Source organism: Geotrypetes seraphini, chromosome 14, assembly GCF_902459505.1.
Source record: "Geotrypetes seraphini chromosome 14, aGeoSer1.1, whole genome shotgun sequence".
Lineage (NCBI taxonomy): Eukaryota > Metazoa > Chordata > Amphibia > Gymnophiona > Dermophiidae > Geotrypetes > Geotrypetes seraphini.
In genome coordinates, this window is record NC_047097.1 from 54,256,974 (window position 1) to 54,270,335 (window position 13,362).

The 13,362-nt window shown below is 45.9% G+C and overlaps 1 protein-coding gene and 1 long non-coding RNA gene across 7 annotated transcripts in view; one reads left to right on the plus strand and one right to left on the minus strand.

Annotated features, from left to right (window-relative positions):
* CCDC33 (coiled-coil domain containing 33) overlaps positions 1 to 13,362 on the minus strand; it is a 293,168-nt gene that overhangs the window by 208,410 nt on the left and 71,396 nt on the right. For all 6 annotated transcript variants that reach the window (XM_033919717.1, XM_033919716.1, XM_033919715.1 and 3 more), the window contains one exon: positions 5,629 to 5,792. In XM_033919717.1, coding sequence (XP_033775608.1) covers positions 5,629 to 5,792 — 164 coding nt within the window. The remainder of the gene's footprint in view (positions 1 to 5,628; positions 5,793 to 13,362) is intronic.
* The window catches only part of LOC117348068, a 29,226-nt gene that overhangs the window by 8,861 nt on the left and 7,003 nt on the right, over positions 1 to 13,362 (plus strand). The window contains exon 2 of the long non-coding RNA XR_004536906.1: positions 1,118 to 1,275. This is a non-coding gene — a long non-coding RNA (uncharacterized LOC117348068). The remainder of the gene's footprint in view (positions 1 to 1,117; positions 1,276 to 13,362) is intronic.

Below are 13,362 nucleotides of genomic sequence, written 5' to 3' on the forward strand. Positions count from 1 at the left end.
TGTTCTCAATGTCAAGAAATTAATCTGATGAACTCTCACCTGCAGCACCCTGAACATGGAGCCCACCTACATGGGTCTACCATCACAGAAGGGAATGCCTTTTGCCATATTGGATTGAACCATGACAGACATAATATCCTACAATCTGTGAGTGGTCTGAGTCCACTGTATGCATTAAGATCCACTGAGCTTGTCTCATCTTGAGATTTGTTGAAGGATTGCATGTACTGTCAAGGCCATGCAACCCAAAAGTCTCAACATGTTCCATGCAGACATCTGCTGACTCTTCTGGATTTCTATCATCATGGACCTTACATTGGTGATTGTTTGTTGTGGAAAAAAACCTTTTTGCCTGAGTCATGTCTAACAGAGCTCCAAATTGGTAGGCCAGGCTCAGCTGGGACTTGGGGGGTAGTGATCCTCCAACTCCCTTCTCAAGATATTCACTTTCGATTCTCCAAATAAGGAAATACGTGCACTCCTAGTCTGCCTGGACCTGCTAGTATGATTGCAAGGCATTTTGGCCCCAATTTTATAAATGGTGCATATGACATAGGCGCCGAGGAACGCAGCGCATAGCACCTGTCAATCTTCAGTTAGGTGTTGTTTATAGAACCACACCTAGCAGTGCCTAAAGTAGACTTAGGTGCCGGTATTTAGGCCAAGAAAACCCAGGCATAAATAGGGTGTACCTAAATCCACCTTTAGGCACCTACATGCAAAACAGACCATTTATCCGCCCCTTACTTCCTGGTAGGTGCCTACCACCCAATTAATTTTAATTTACGACAGTTATGAACTGCTACTTGCTTGTTATTGGTGCCAATTAAGCTTTTAAAATATTTAAGTTAGGTGCCTAGATTGACTAGGTGCTGGTGCAAGGCCAAAAGACAGTACAGTGGTACCTTGGTTTGCGAGCATAATTCGGTCCAGAAGCATGCTTGTAATCCAAAGTGCTCGTATATAAAAACAAATTTCCTCATAGGAAGTAATGGAAACTCAACTGATTTGTTCCTTCCCCCCCCCCCCCTTATCCCTTCTTCTCTCTGTCTTCTTGTGGTCCAACACTTTCTCCCACTCCCTGTTTCGGCATTTCTCCCCTCCCCTCTCCAACTAGATCCAGCATTTGTACTCCCCTCCGTGGTTCACCTTGAAGCCTGCCTTCAACTATCTCCCGCCAGCATTGCAGCATTCCCTCGGCCAAGCTCCACCCCCTTGTGATTCCACTTCCTTCTGGCGGAGCTGAATGCGGCTTAGGCAAAGCGATGGTGTCAGGTTAGTGGGTGCTGTTTGTCAGTGTCCGTGAAGTAAAGGTTTGAAGCCGGTTCCCGGGGTGGAGTGCTGGGCAGCTCGGTTTGGGGAGTGACGCGCACCTATGCGCTCGTTTATCGAGTCAACACTCATTTTGCGAGTCAAAATTTGCTGGAGTGTTTCGCTCATCTTGCAAAACACTCGCAAACCGAGGTTTGACTGTATATAATTTTGGTAGTGGTATTTCTTTATGATGAATCTGAGATACCATCTAGAAAGAGTGCTCACTGTTTTTGAAAGAGGGTGCACTACCAACTATAGTGATTTTAACTAGATAGGCTAATTGGGGTGAAAATTTCACTCCACAGTAAAGTTTGTACAAATATGCAAGGAATACCTCCCACATATTTCTTCTCACCAGACATACTCTATCCATACTGTGGTTTAATTGGTATAGGACCTCCCAGTTTGTGGAAACCAATATTCGTAACTTAACTAAACAGATTTTGGCCACCTAAGCAGGACATTGATTGCATTTTGAAAAAGCACCTCTTAAATTATCTTAGGTCTACATGAAATATAATTATCAGGTCAACAGTATATCTACCATCACCAAGAACTGAATTTAACTTCATGGGGAAACGTCTCTAAATGGTTCTTGCAGTTTTCCGGGTCTTGCCTTATCTGTGGCTTTCTTCAGGGTATGCTGTGAGGTTTGCATTTTGTCTTTATATATAGTGGGTCCTCAAGTCCAATTGGTTGGGGCTTGAGGTAAATGAAGAAGGAAGTCCATTGGTCATAAATTTGAACTTTGGAGGGAAAATCAGTTGGTCGCTATTTTCCCATAGAATGGAAAATTCTCTGGTGAGTTTGAGGTGTTCTCCCCATGAAGCTAGGTTATATGTTCTCTTAGGCTTCCGCGGCTGGAATCTTTGGTTACTTTTGCATGACAGGAATGTATCTCACTCCTAAGCCTAGTAGCATATGTTAGGTACAATCTTAGTCTCTCAAATCTAATGCTTAAAGCCCATTGTAATGTTTGCATTGTGCCAAAGAAAGCTTCCTTCTGGAGTTCAGGGAGCATATTTATACCAATATATCAGGGTCCACTTGCTTTTTAATCAGGCCACTGGCACCCAAATCAGGACTATTTCTATATCATTCTGTCACATTTTCTTAACCTCAGATTGCATCTTTTGGTACTTGATGGCATTTTCTCCATGTGTTTTAAAAATAGTCCTATGGAACATTAATTGCTATGGCTCTTGACTGTATCTTATAAGATTTACTCTGGGGGTGTTTTTTCCCATATTTTTCTTTTTCAGATTTATAAAATATCCCATACTTCCAACACAGAAAAAAATTGTCAAAGCAGAGCCCTGGAGGGATAGCTCCATCCTTTCAAAGGAATAAAACGCAACAATCTGTAAAATATTAAGAGGCCTATAAAGCAAACACTGAGGGAGGAAGGCACTTTCCATTACATTCTGAGATTATGCATTTACTGCTAATAGGTTTATTTTCCCTGTACATTGCCGCTCCTGTACATTACTGCATCATGTCACTATTGAATCACTCAAATGGCAACGGCATACAAGTGAAAAGGTTTAAATACATAATGTTTCAGCTACAGGCTACAGATCATCAAGATTAAGCACCATCTCTCTTACCCAAAGCTGTGTTATTTTTTTAACTGGCAAGAAAAGCAGAGAGTATGCATTTTGAAAAACAGTCAGGAACCTTTAGCAGGGAGAAGTATAAGGGATCAGCAGGGTCCACGTTTGTAGAGGGCTGCATAACTAAAGAGGGTGAATTTTTTAAATAAGATAGAAACTGAATGCTTTACTATGTTAGACACACTACTGATGGAAAAGGATAGATTACCAACCATAACTAGCATAGCGGTAAACTCAGTTACTTACCCACTATTGTCCTCCCTAAAGCTATTAGGGGTTGTGATACATAGATAGATGCTGTACCTTCCAAATGCAGATCAACAAAGTTGTCCAGAAATCCTTCATAGGAATGTGAAATTTGCAAAATATACAGAATTGGGGTTTTTTTTTAAGTGCAATTCTGCCTTCTGGTCTAGTTCTTAGTCCTGGAAATACTAGATTACTGCAATATCTTGTACTTGCCATGTCCCTCTTCAATGATAAAACAGTGATAGACAATACAAAACACAGCTCTAAGACCACATATCCTTTGCCTACCTTGAGACACATTGGATTCCAATATACAGTAGGCATACATCTTTTTTATTTACTGTCTGCTATTTAAAGTTTTGAACTGCTTTGCCCCAATCTACCTGAAGAAGCGTTTCAACATGACAAACATAAGCACATTGAGGAGAGTCCCGAACCCATTTACCCAACCTTCAAAGGTACTAAGCGAAAGAGAACACTTGGGTCCTTTTGTCATTTCATGCAGCAAAATTGGTCCAGAGAAGAGCGACTAAAATGGTAAAGGGGCTGGAGGAGTTGCAGTACAGTGAGAGATTAAAGAAACTGGGCCTCTTCTCCCTTGAAAAGAGGAGACTGAGAGGGGACATGATAGAAACAATCAAGATAATGAAGGGAATAGACTTAGTAGATAAAGACAGGTTGTTCACCCTCTCCAAGGTAGGGCGAACGAGAGGGCACTCACTAAAGTTAAAAGGAGATAGATTCCGTACAAACGTAAGGAAGTTCTTCACCCAGAGAGTGGTGGAAAACTGGAATGCTCTTCCGGAGGCTGTTATGGGGAAAACACCCTCCAGGGATTCAAGACAAAGTTAGACAAGTTCCTGCTGAACCAGAACGTATGCAGGTAGAAACATAGAAACATAGAAAAAGACGGCAGAAAAGGGCTATAGCCCACCAAGTCTGCCCATTCCAAATACCCGCCCCCCTTAAATTACTCCCTTAGGGATCCCATGTGAATATCCCATTTTCTCTTAAAGTCTGACACGCTGTTGGCCTCAATCACCTGCAGTGGGAGTTTGTTCCAATGATCCACCACTCTTTCAGTGAAGAAGTATTTTCTGTTTTTATTTATTTATTTTTTGGTACCTCTCCAGTTTTCAAGGATAGGTTGCAAACATGCTGGATTGCGCCCGCTATTTCCTGACTTAGTTCCTTTAGAACCCTTGGGTGAATCCCGTCCGGTCCCGGTGATTTGCCGCTTTTCAGTCTGTCAATCTGCTTGAGGACATCCTCCCGACTTACCTCTATATGCCCCAATCTTTTGGCCTGCTCCCCACTCATGAGCTCCTCTGAGTCCGGTATATTGGACGTGTCCTCGCTCGTGAAGACCGACGAGAAGAACGTGTTCAACCTCTCAGCTACCTCTTTATTCTCCTTAATCACTCCCTTCCTATCCCCATCGTCCAATGGCCCCACCATTGGAGAATGGTAAGGCTAGTCACAGTTAGGGCACTGGTCTTTGACCTAAGGGCCGCTGCCTGAGTGGACTGCTGGGCACAATGGACCATTGGTCTGACCCAGAAGCGGCAATTCTTATGTTCTTATGAGAGAGTGAGCATCTCTTTTGCTGCCAAGAGGGTGTTGGGGGGTGTTGATTGGTGGCAAGAGAGAGTGGGCATCTCTCCCACTGCTGGGGGGGTTGTGTGTAGCAGGAGAGAATGGGAAACTCTCCCACTGCTGAGGGGAGTTTGGGGGGGTGTTGGTTGGGCAGCAGAGATTGGGCATCTCTCACGCTGCTGTGAAGGTGTGTCAGTTGGCGGCAGGAGACACTAGCCATCTCTCCCGCTGCCGGTGGTGTGTGTCAGTTGGTGGTGGCAGAGACTGGGCATCTCTTCTGCTGCCAAAGGGGGATATAATACACACGCTCAAAACTAAAATAGACAGTTTGATTCTTCATGTAATTTTTAATTTTTTTCATTAGCAACAGTCAAAACACACACCACAAGATGCACTTTTAACAGTGCTGTCACTATACCAGCACCTCTGGACCAGTCCCTGATTTTTGTAACCAAAAGCCGACGCAGCTCTTGGAGAATGGCTCAACGATTTTAAAGAATCCATTGTAGTGCTGATTTCATTATTGAAGAGCACATTTGCATGACAGTGTCAGAGACTACTAGAAAGGTCGCTAAAGACCGAGATAAGCCGTTTTGATAATCCACTGCTAAAAAGCATGTGGGCTAAACCATCTGGAAATCAGTTTAGTGACCTGTTAAAGTCTTGAGAATCTGGGCCTTGTTTTATTGCTTTATGATTATTAAATGGATAGAAAAATAAAAGTATAAAGATATTTGTTTCCTAATAATTCTGAACAGACTGAAGAACTGAGCTCTGAGAGTGCTACCCCTTTTATATGTCTGATAGATCCAATTTATTGACATTCTAGAGAATACCAAGAAAAACAGGTACTTACGCTGTAACAAAGGGGCGGGGAACATAGCCATTGCTGCAGACTGGCAGGTTGGCAGCACCATGGAGGATGATGGAAACAAGTTCTGTACCCGGACGAGCCACATAAGTGTCATCATTCATAGAAGTGATCAGAGGCTCGTTCTCTTCGGGAGGTACCTCAATGACCTTAAATAAAACAGAGGTGATATCCTATCAAAATGAATATTAAGCCTCTCTGTAAAGCATCTTATTTTAAAGTCACTATGTTACATCAGATTTTCATAGAAGGCTTAAATCCTTAGCATTTCATATTGATATAAAACACAAGTCACTCTGATTAAAGTTAAAGAGGATCACAGTTTATATGAAAATTAGTCCTGCTACCTTTTCTTAGAATCTCTGATCCTTTGCACATTCTCATCACTGAATAACAGTCCCCCAAAATCACTTTCAAGTTTTGGTCCATTATTTAGGCGTGGAACATGGAAATGGTCTCGTCTTAGGTGCAGAAGAGGAGTCCAGTGAAGGTCCAGAGAGTGTGGGTGTGTGTAGTGCGAATCCAGCAAGAAGTTCAGCAAGTTCAGAGAGACGAAATAAAACCTGCTTTTATAATTCTTTTTGGGCAATAAGTCGCATGGTGCATAGTAACCAGTGTTCCCTCTAAGCGGGCGGGTGTTGTGAGCAAACTTTTTTCACTGTGAGCTAAAAATATCGGGCGCCAGCAAGTTATGAGCCAAATAAATATGTTGCTTTCTACCACAGAACTTCCTTACGTTTGTATGGAATCTATCCCCTTTCAACTTTAGAGAGTGCCCTCTCGTTCTCCCTGCCTTAGCTACTAAGTCTATTCCCTTCAGTACCTTGAATGTTTCTATCATGTCCCCTCTCAATCTCCTCTGCTCAAGGGAGAAGAGGCCCAGTTTCTCTAATCTTTCGCTGTACGGCAACTCCTCCAGCCCCTTAACCATTTTAGTTGCTCTTCTCTGGATCCTTTCGAGTAGTACCGTGTCCTTCTTAAAGTACCAGTGCTGGACGCAGTACTCCAGGTGAGGGCGTACCATGGCCCGGTACAGCAGCATGATAACCTTCTCTGTCTCTTCAGTCCAGCATCTGCCCCTTCCATTCACTGTCTGTCTTTCCCTGCCATCTCTCCTCCTGCCCCCTCCCCACCCCCCAATTTGGTCTAGCATCCATCATCTTCCTTCTGTTCCCCTCATGGTCTGGCATCTCTATCCTTCCCTCCCCCCTGTGGTTTTTAGCATATCTCTCTTCTCATTTCCTCCACTCAGATCTGATCATTCTCTGCTCTCTCTTCCCTTTTCTTCTCTGGTCTTCCTTCTCTATTTTCTGCCTCCATCTAAATTAAATTCTTTCTTACTATTTAGTCCCGTTTCCCTCTTTTCACTGTGTCTACACACAGCTTGTCACCCCTTTCCCTCACCCCTCCATTATCTTACTATTTTCTTCCCCCTTTATTTCTCTCCTCCTTCCATCCAGTATGTGTTCTTTCCCCACTTCCATTCAGCATCTGCTCTCCCTTCTCAACTGACATCCATCTGCCTTCTGCTCTCTCTCCCTTCTTCTCACTTCCATCATCTGTCCCCTTCTCTCTCTCTCTCATCTCCTCCATTCCATCATCTGCCCCTTCTCTCTCTCTCTCTCTCTCTCCCCCCCCCAACTTCCATCATCTGCCCCCCTTCCCCTCACCTTTGTGGGTCACTTTCTTTCCCCTGAGGGTGGCTCATGTCACAGGGGAAGCTTTGGCCGAGCAGAACCGCTTGATTGACAGTGGAACTTACTTGATTGATGTCGATGCTGGGGCCCGTTGCCGTTTGAAGGAAAAAAAAAAAGGTGGAAAAAAGGAACCTGTAAAGGCGAGAGGAAGGGAAACCTCCAGGACAGCTGCTTTTTGCCCTCCTTCAGCGGCCCAAGAGTTCAGACCAGCAGCGGCAGCTGTGTATGCTTTTAACTTCGGCACAGAGCTGCCCCTAATCAATAGTTTAGCGCGGTTTCATGAGGCAGCCTCGGGGCCTTTGATAGCCGGCCCGCTTCGATGATGCGATGTGGGCCGGCCTAGCAAAGGCCCCGAGGCTGCCTTATGAAACCGCGCTAAACTATTGATTAGGGGCAGCTCTGTGCCGAAGTTAAAAGCATACACAGCTGCCGCTGCTGGTCTGGAGGTGCGGAGACAAGGCAGGAGGCAAACGCGGTGGAAGGCAGGAGTCCCGGCGAAGGCAGGAGTCCCGGCACAGCGACTGCAACAGGAAGTTGCAAGTCAGCTGACGCCGGCCTTTCGTTGCGGCGGGGACCGAATCCTTCGCGGACCGGCAAGATTTTGTTTGCGGACCGGCGGTTGAAGAACTGTGCTCTACACTGTGTGCGCTGTGACGAGAAACTTGTGCGCTGCGAGGTAATATTTTGAGCGCCAGCGCACCCCAGCGCAGCTTAGCGGGAACACTGATAGTAACCCCATATAAAAGAGGAGAGACTGGGATTGTTCTCCCTCGAGAAGAGGAGACTGCGAGGGGATATGATTGAGACTTTCAAAATACTGAAAAGAATCGACAAAATAGAGCAGGAAAAAAAATTTTTTTACAATGTCTAATGTGACACGGACAAGAGGACATGGACAGAAGTTAATGGGGGACAAGTTCAGGACAAATATCAGGTAGTTCTGCTTCACACAACAAGTTGTGGACACCTGGAATGCTCTCCCAGAAGAGATAATTGCGGAATCCTAGGATTTTAAGGGTAAGTTAGATGTGCATCTCCTTATGAGTGGCATAAAGTGACATGGGTAAGGGTAAGCTAGACATACATCTCCTTACGAGAAGCTTAGAGTGATGTGAGGACTAAAACTATGCCAGGGTACACCTGGGCGGGGCCTCCGCGAGTGCGGATCGCCGGACTTGATGGACCTAAGGTCTGTTCCGGAGATGGCCTTTCTTATGTTCTTATAAGTATGAACAATTAAACAGAAGAGCAAAAAACAAACAATAATCCAATCCACTCCTTTGGTTTTATATATGATTCATTCCTCATAGAGGGCTCGATTTGGTTTACAACTATTTAAGATCATAACAGAAAAGAATCATGGTTGACAAATAAAAAATCGTTAATTAGACACAGATAAAATTTTATTGAGACTTCTGAAATAAGAAGGGTAAAAAAGATTGTCCCCACATAAAAACCAATAAAAAAGCAAAGGGGGGTCTGATACAATGTCTTCCAGCAAATGTAAAGTTTAATCAAATCAAGACTCAACACAGAGCTGTGTTTCAGCAGACACCCGCCTGCATCAGGAGTCACAAATTCTTATAGCATGTAAAAAATTACTGTATTTTCACGTAGATAACGCGCACCCGTGTAAAACGCGCACACGGGTATAGCGCGCAGGAAACCGACATATATGTTAAAAAAAATTTATATACCGCGCACACCCGTATACCGCGCATGCTGCCCCGACTCTCCCGTCGCCGCCTGACTCTCCTTTCGCCCGCCCCGACTCTCCTCTCCCCCTTGAAGTCCTGTCCCCACCCTGAAAGCCTGATGCCCCCCCGACGTCTGATTCACCCCCCCGCACGACCGCTCGCACCCCCACCCCAAAGGACCGCTTGCACACACCCGCACCCCCACCCCGAAGGACCGCTCGCACGCACTCCCACCCGCACCCCCACCCTGAAGGACCGCTCGTACCCCCACAGCCTCCCGACCCCCCCCTCATCATGTAGAAGCTCCTACCGGTGTCCTGCTGCTTCCTCTTGGCGGTCCCGGCCCTTCTGTGAGCCCTACGTCTGCGCTGCTTCGTCTTCCGGCGGTCCCGCCCTTTCTCTGACATCAGAGAAAGGGCGGGACCGCCGGAAGACGAAGCAGCGCAGACGCAGGGCTCACAGAAGGGCCGGGACTGCCAAGAGGAAGCAGCAGGACACCGGTAGGAGCTTCTACATGATGAGGGGGGGGGGTCGGGAGGCTGTGGGGGTGCGGGTGCGAGTGCGTGCGAGCGGTCCTTCGGGGTGGGGGTGCGGGTGCGTGTGAGCGGTCCTTCGGGGTGGGGGTGCGAGCGGTCCTGCAGGGGGGTGAATCGGACGTTGGGGGGGGGGGGAACTATGTAAAAAAAAATTTGTAAAACGCGCTCACGCGTATAACGCACAAGGTTATGCACGGTTTGTAAAAAACGTGTATAACGCACACGTTATATGCGTGAAAATACGGTAAATAATCCCCAAAAAAGCAGGGAAACAAATTTAAAAATCTCTCACAAGGAAGCATCCTACAATTAAAAAAAAAAATCTAAACCAAAGTCAAAGCTCTTTCCCACAACATAAAGATAAAATGATTGTGCACAGGCTAAAAATACATTAATTCCAAAGCAAATTCATAAACGAGCAGAACTTCTTTAGGGGTTCTCTGCCATATTCCCACTAATAAATGTACTAAAGAGCAAAGCACACTTGCTCACTGTGGTATAACCTTCCCAAATGACCAGAGCTTCTTTAAAAGTTTCCTACGTTCAAGTGATGAATTAAGGTATTTCTGAATGATTGTTGTACATTTGTTGTAATTTTTTGAAAATGAATAAAGATTTATAAAAAAAAAAGTTTCCTACGTTATTTCTCTCTGATAAATATAAAAAACAAGGACGCGCAGTCTCACTATGTATAAAAATACCTCTGCTCTCAACTTTTCATGCCATAGTAACTCAATCATAATTCAGGGCTAGTCAAAATTGGATCCTTCTGGCCTTGTTGATAGAGGCCCCCAAAGGCTGAAGAAGAGTCAGTTTCAACCAGCTTGGCTGATCATATGCTTCCTGGCTGACCAGGTACTGACATACATAGGGTTACCAGACGTGCGGATTTACCCGGATATGCCTTCTTTTTAGAGAGGGCATATGCGCATGCGCGGATGCAATGCAAAATCCAGTTGCATAAGAAAGCGGTGTAGATAATTTTTGTATTGTGGGACTATGTTGCCAAATTTGTTACCAAAAGTTAAAAACAGGTGCGCAGTAGAAGAGCATAGATCTAGAGCAGGGGTAGGGAACTCCGGTCCTCGAGAGCCGTATTCCAGTCGGGTTTTCAGGATTTCCCCAACGAATCTGCATGAGATCTATGTGCATTCACTGCTTTCAATGCATATTCATTGGGGAAATCCTGAAAACCTGACTGGAATACAGCTCTCAAGGACCGGAGTTCCCTACCCCTGATCTAGAGTAACCGGATCTCATCTTGTAAATTGAGGAAAATCGTCCTATTTTAGATATTTGCATCTTTCTTTAAGGGCCATTTTCAAACAAAAAAACATCAAAAGGAAAAACACACAAAATCAAGCCATTGGGATTTCTGGGGACCAGCAGTTTTACTAGACTGGCCACACAGACATCCCAGCAGAGCAGTGTGGCAGCCTAGGGGGGCACTGCAGTGAACTTCACATAAAACGTCCCAGGTACATATCACATCATAATCCATTTAAATTGTATGGTGAGCTCTCCAAGAATAGCAAAAAAAATATACCATACACACTATAATAGCCTTTATGCCTACAGGCATCGCCTATAGCATATGTGGATTCAATAGGCATTTTGGGCTGGATTCTGTATATGGCACCGCTATCGGTGACAGCTGATCGCATGTCAATCACACGGCATCGCCATATAGAGAAATTGCGCCTCTGGGCAAGATAGGCACCGGAAACATACGCCAGAGTTTTCCGGGCTTACATTTCCAGTGCCTATTTATGCTTTGAATCGCATCTACATAGGCGCTTTCCGGCACCTAACTTCATAGTGGCGTTAGGTGCAGGAAAGTACCTAAGCAGGTGCAATTCTGGAGCCTTTTATTTAGGCACCAGTAGGCGCGTGATCATCAGAGTTTTCGCTATTTCTAATGGTGTTTGTCAATATACTTAGGGCTCCTTTTTACAAAGGTGCGTTAGGGCCTTAACGCACGGAATAGCGCGCGCTAAAATGCCCCACGCACTAGCCGCTACCGCCTCCTCTTGAACAGGCGGTAGTTTTCCGGGTAGCGCACACTATAGCGTGCACTAATCCGGTGCGTGCGCTAAAAACGCTAGCGCCTCTTTGTAAAAGGAGCCCTTAGGCTCCGATAGGGCAGCTCCCGGCACCTAAGTTTCAGCGCCGGTTATAGAATTTCCCTCTTAGTGGTTTTTGGGGCATTCATACTTTCTACCACAAGTAATCCAGTTAAAGTGGGATATGGGCCTGGGTCCACTGCACCAACAACTAGGCTACTCCAGGGATCTGCTTGCTACTCTAAGAGCAATGGCATTTTTTAAATTTTTTTTGTCCTGGATGTTTTTATAATGCTTCATTATCTATAATAATAAAACCCTAGAGCGCGCATGCGCTGTTCAAACTTCGTGATTCCTGGAGCCGTGAGGTGTGCTTCTGTGCCCGTCCTCACGGCGCCTGCGCTAGCTGGAGGCGCGTGTGCCAGCGACTCCTCCCTCCTGGCTCAATCGTCCTCCCAAGGCGAGAAGGACAAAAAAGTTTTGTCTCCACAGGGGGATTCGGCGCTCACGACGCGCTGCGTCTTCCCGCCTCAGCCTCTCAGCTGGCGCGAGCGCTGTGGCACGGCCAAGTCTGCCGCTTAGTAAACATAAATAAAAGGGCTTCGCCACCATAACCAGGCTCCGCGCGGACAAATGAAGAGTTAACGCTGCCCAAGCGCCGCCCCCTGACGTCCCTGCCTAAAATGGTGGAGGGCTCGAATCTCGCAGAGGTCGATCGCCGAGCCGTCGATTTCTCGCCAGAGGGCGTGGTGACGCCGGAGTCAATGTCTACTTGGGAGGAGGCAGGAAGGCGGCCAAGGGCGGCGAGTGGCAGCGGTCTGGGGGAGGAAGTATCGCCAGCAGATAGGCCAGGCTTGGGCGCAGGAGGGACAAGGCAGGCTGGCTTCAGGGGAGGGGTGGGACAAAGGCTGAAAGACAGTAAGGGGGACATAGGGAGGAAGGAAGGAGAGAGAGGCAGAGAAGGGGTGGGGGTTGTAAGCAGAAGAAACACAGAAAGGTCTGGACCAAAGGGGAAAGACAGGAGCAAATGCTGGACTATGAGAGGTGCAGACAGGGGGGGGGAGACCCTGAGGAAGAACAGAGAGATAGAAGATCATAACAAAGGAGGAAGAGAGAGACAAAGAAAAAAACCCAGACAGACAGACATCTCTAGCACCCATTAATGTAACGGGCTTAAAGACTAGTTGTAAAAATAAAGGCCCAAATCATAAGTTCGTCCTAGTCCTGCGCAAAATATGCCCTCAACACACCCCTTGAAATTTCAATGAACTGTGGAGAAAAGTATCTAAAAACAAAGGAAGGTATTTTGTGGCATTTTGCCACATTAGTGAAAGACTGGCACTGTACTACTCCCAAAATCCTTCAATATGATTCTACAGGGGTATCATCTACTGCACAGAACACTGGAGAGGCCCAGACAAATCACTTGTTGCTGTTTTAATCCTCTAGATACGATTGTATTTTGAAAGGCACAGAGATCCAGATGCTCTAAAATCGCAGTTAAAATCCTGTGGATCTCTTTGGTGCCAGTAAACTGTCCAATTTGAAAATGGCTTTCAATGTTGAGACCATTTTCGTATGCAAGTGAGTTTCACGGAGGTCTGCCATATTCCCATCCGATCAGTCACTGGAGAAAACAACTGACACATGCAAAACGCCAGCAGGGTTAGCCCCGAACAGCCCTCCTGCCACTCAGCAGTTCGGGGCAGAAAGAGTAAATTTGTTT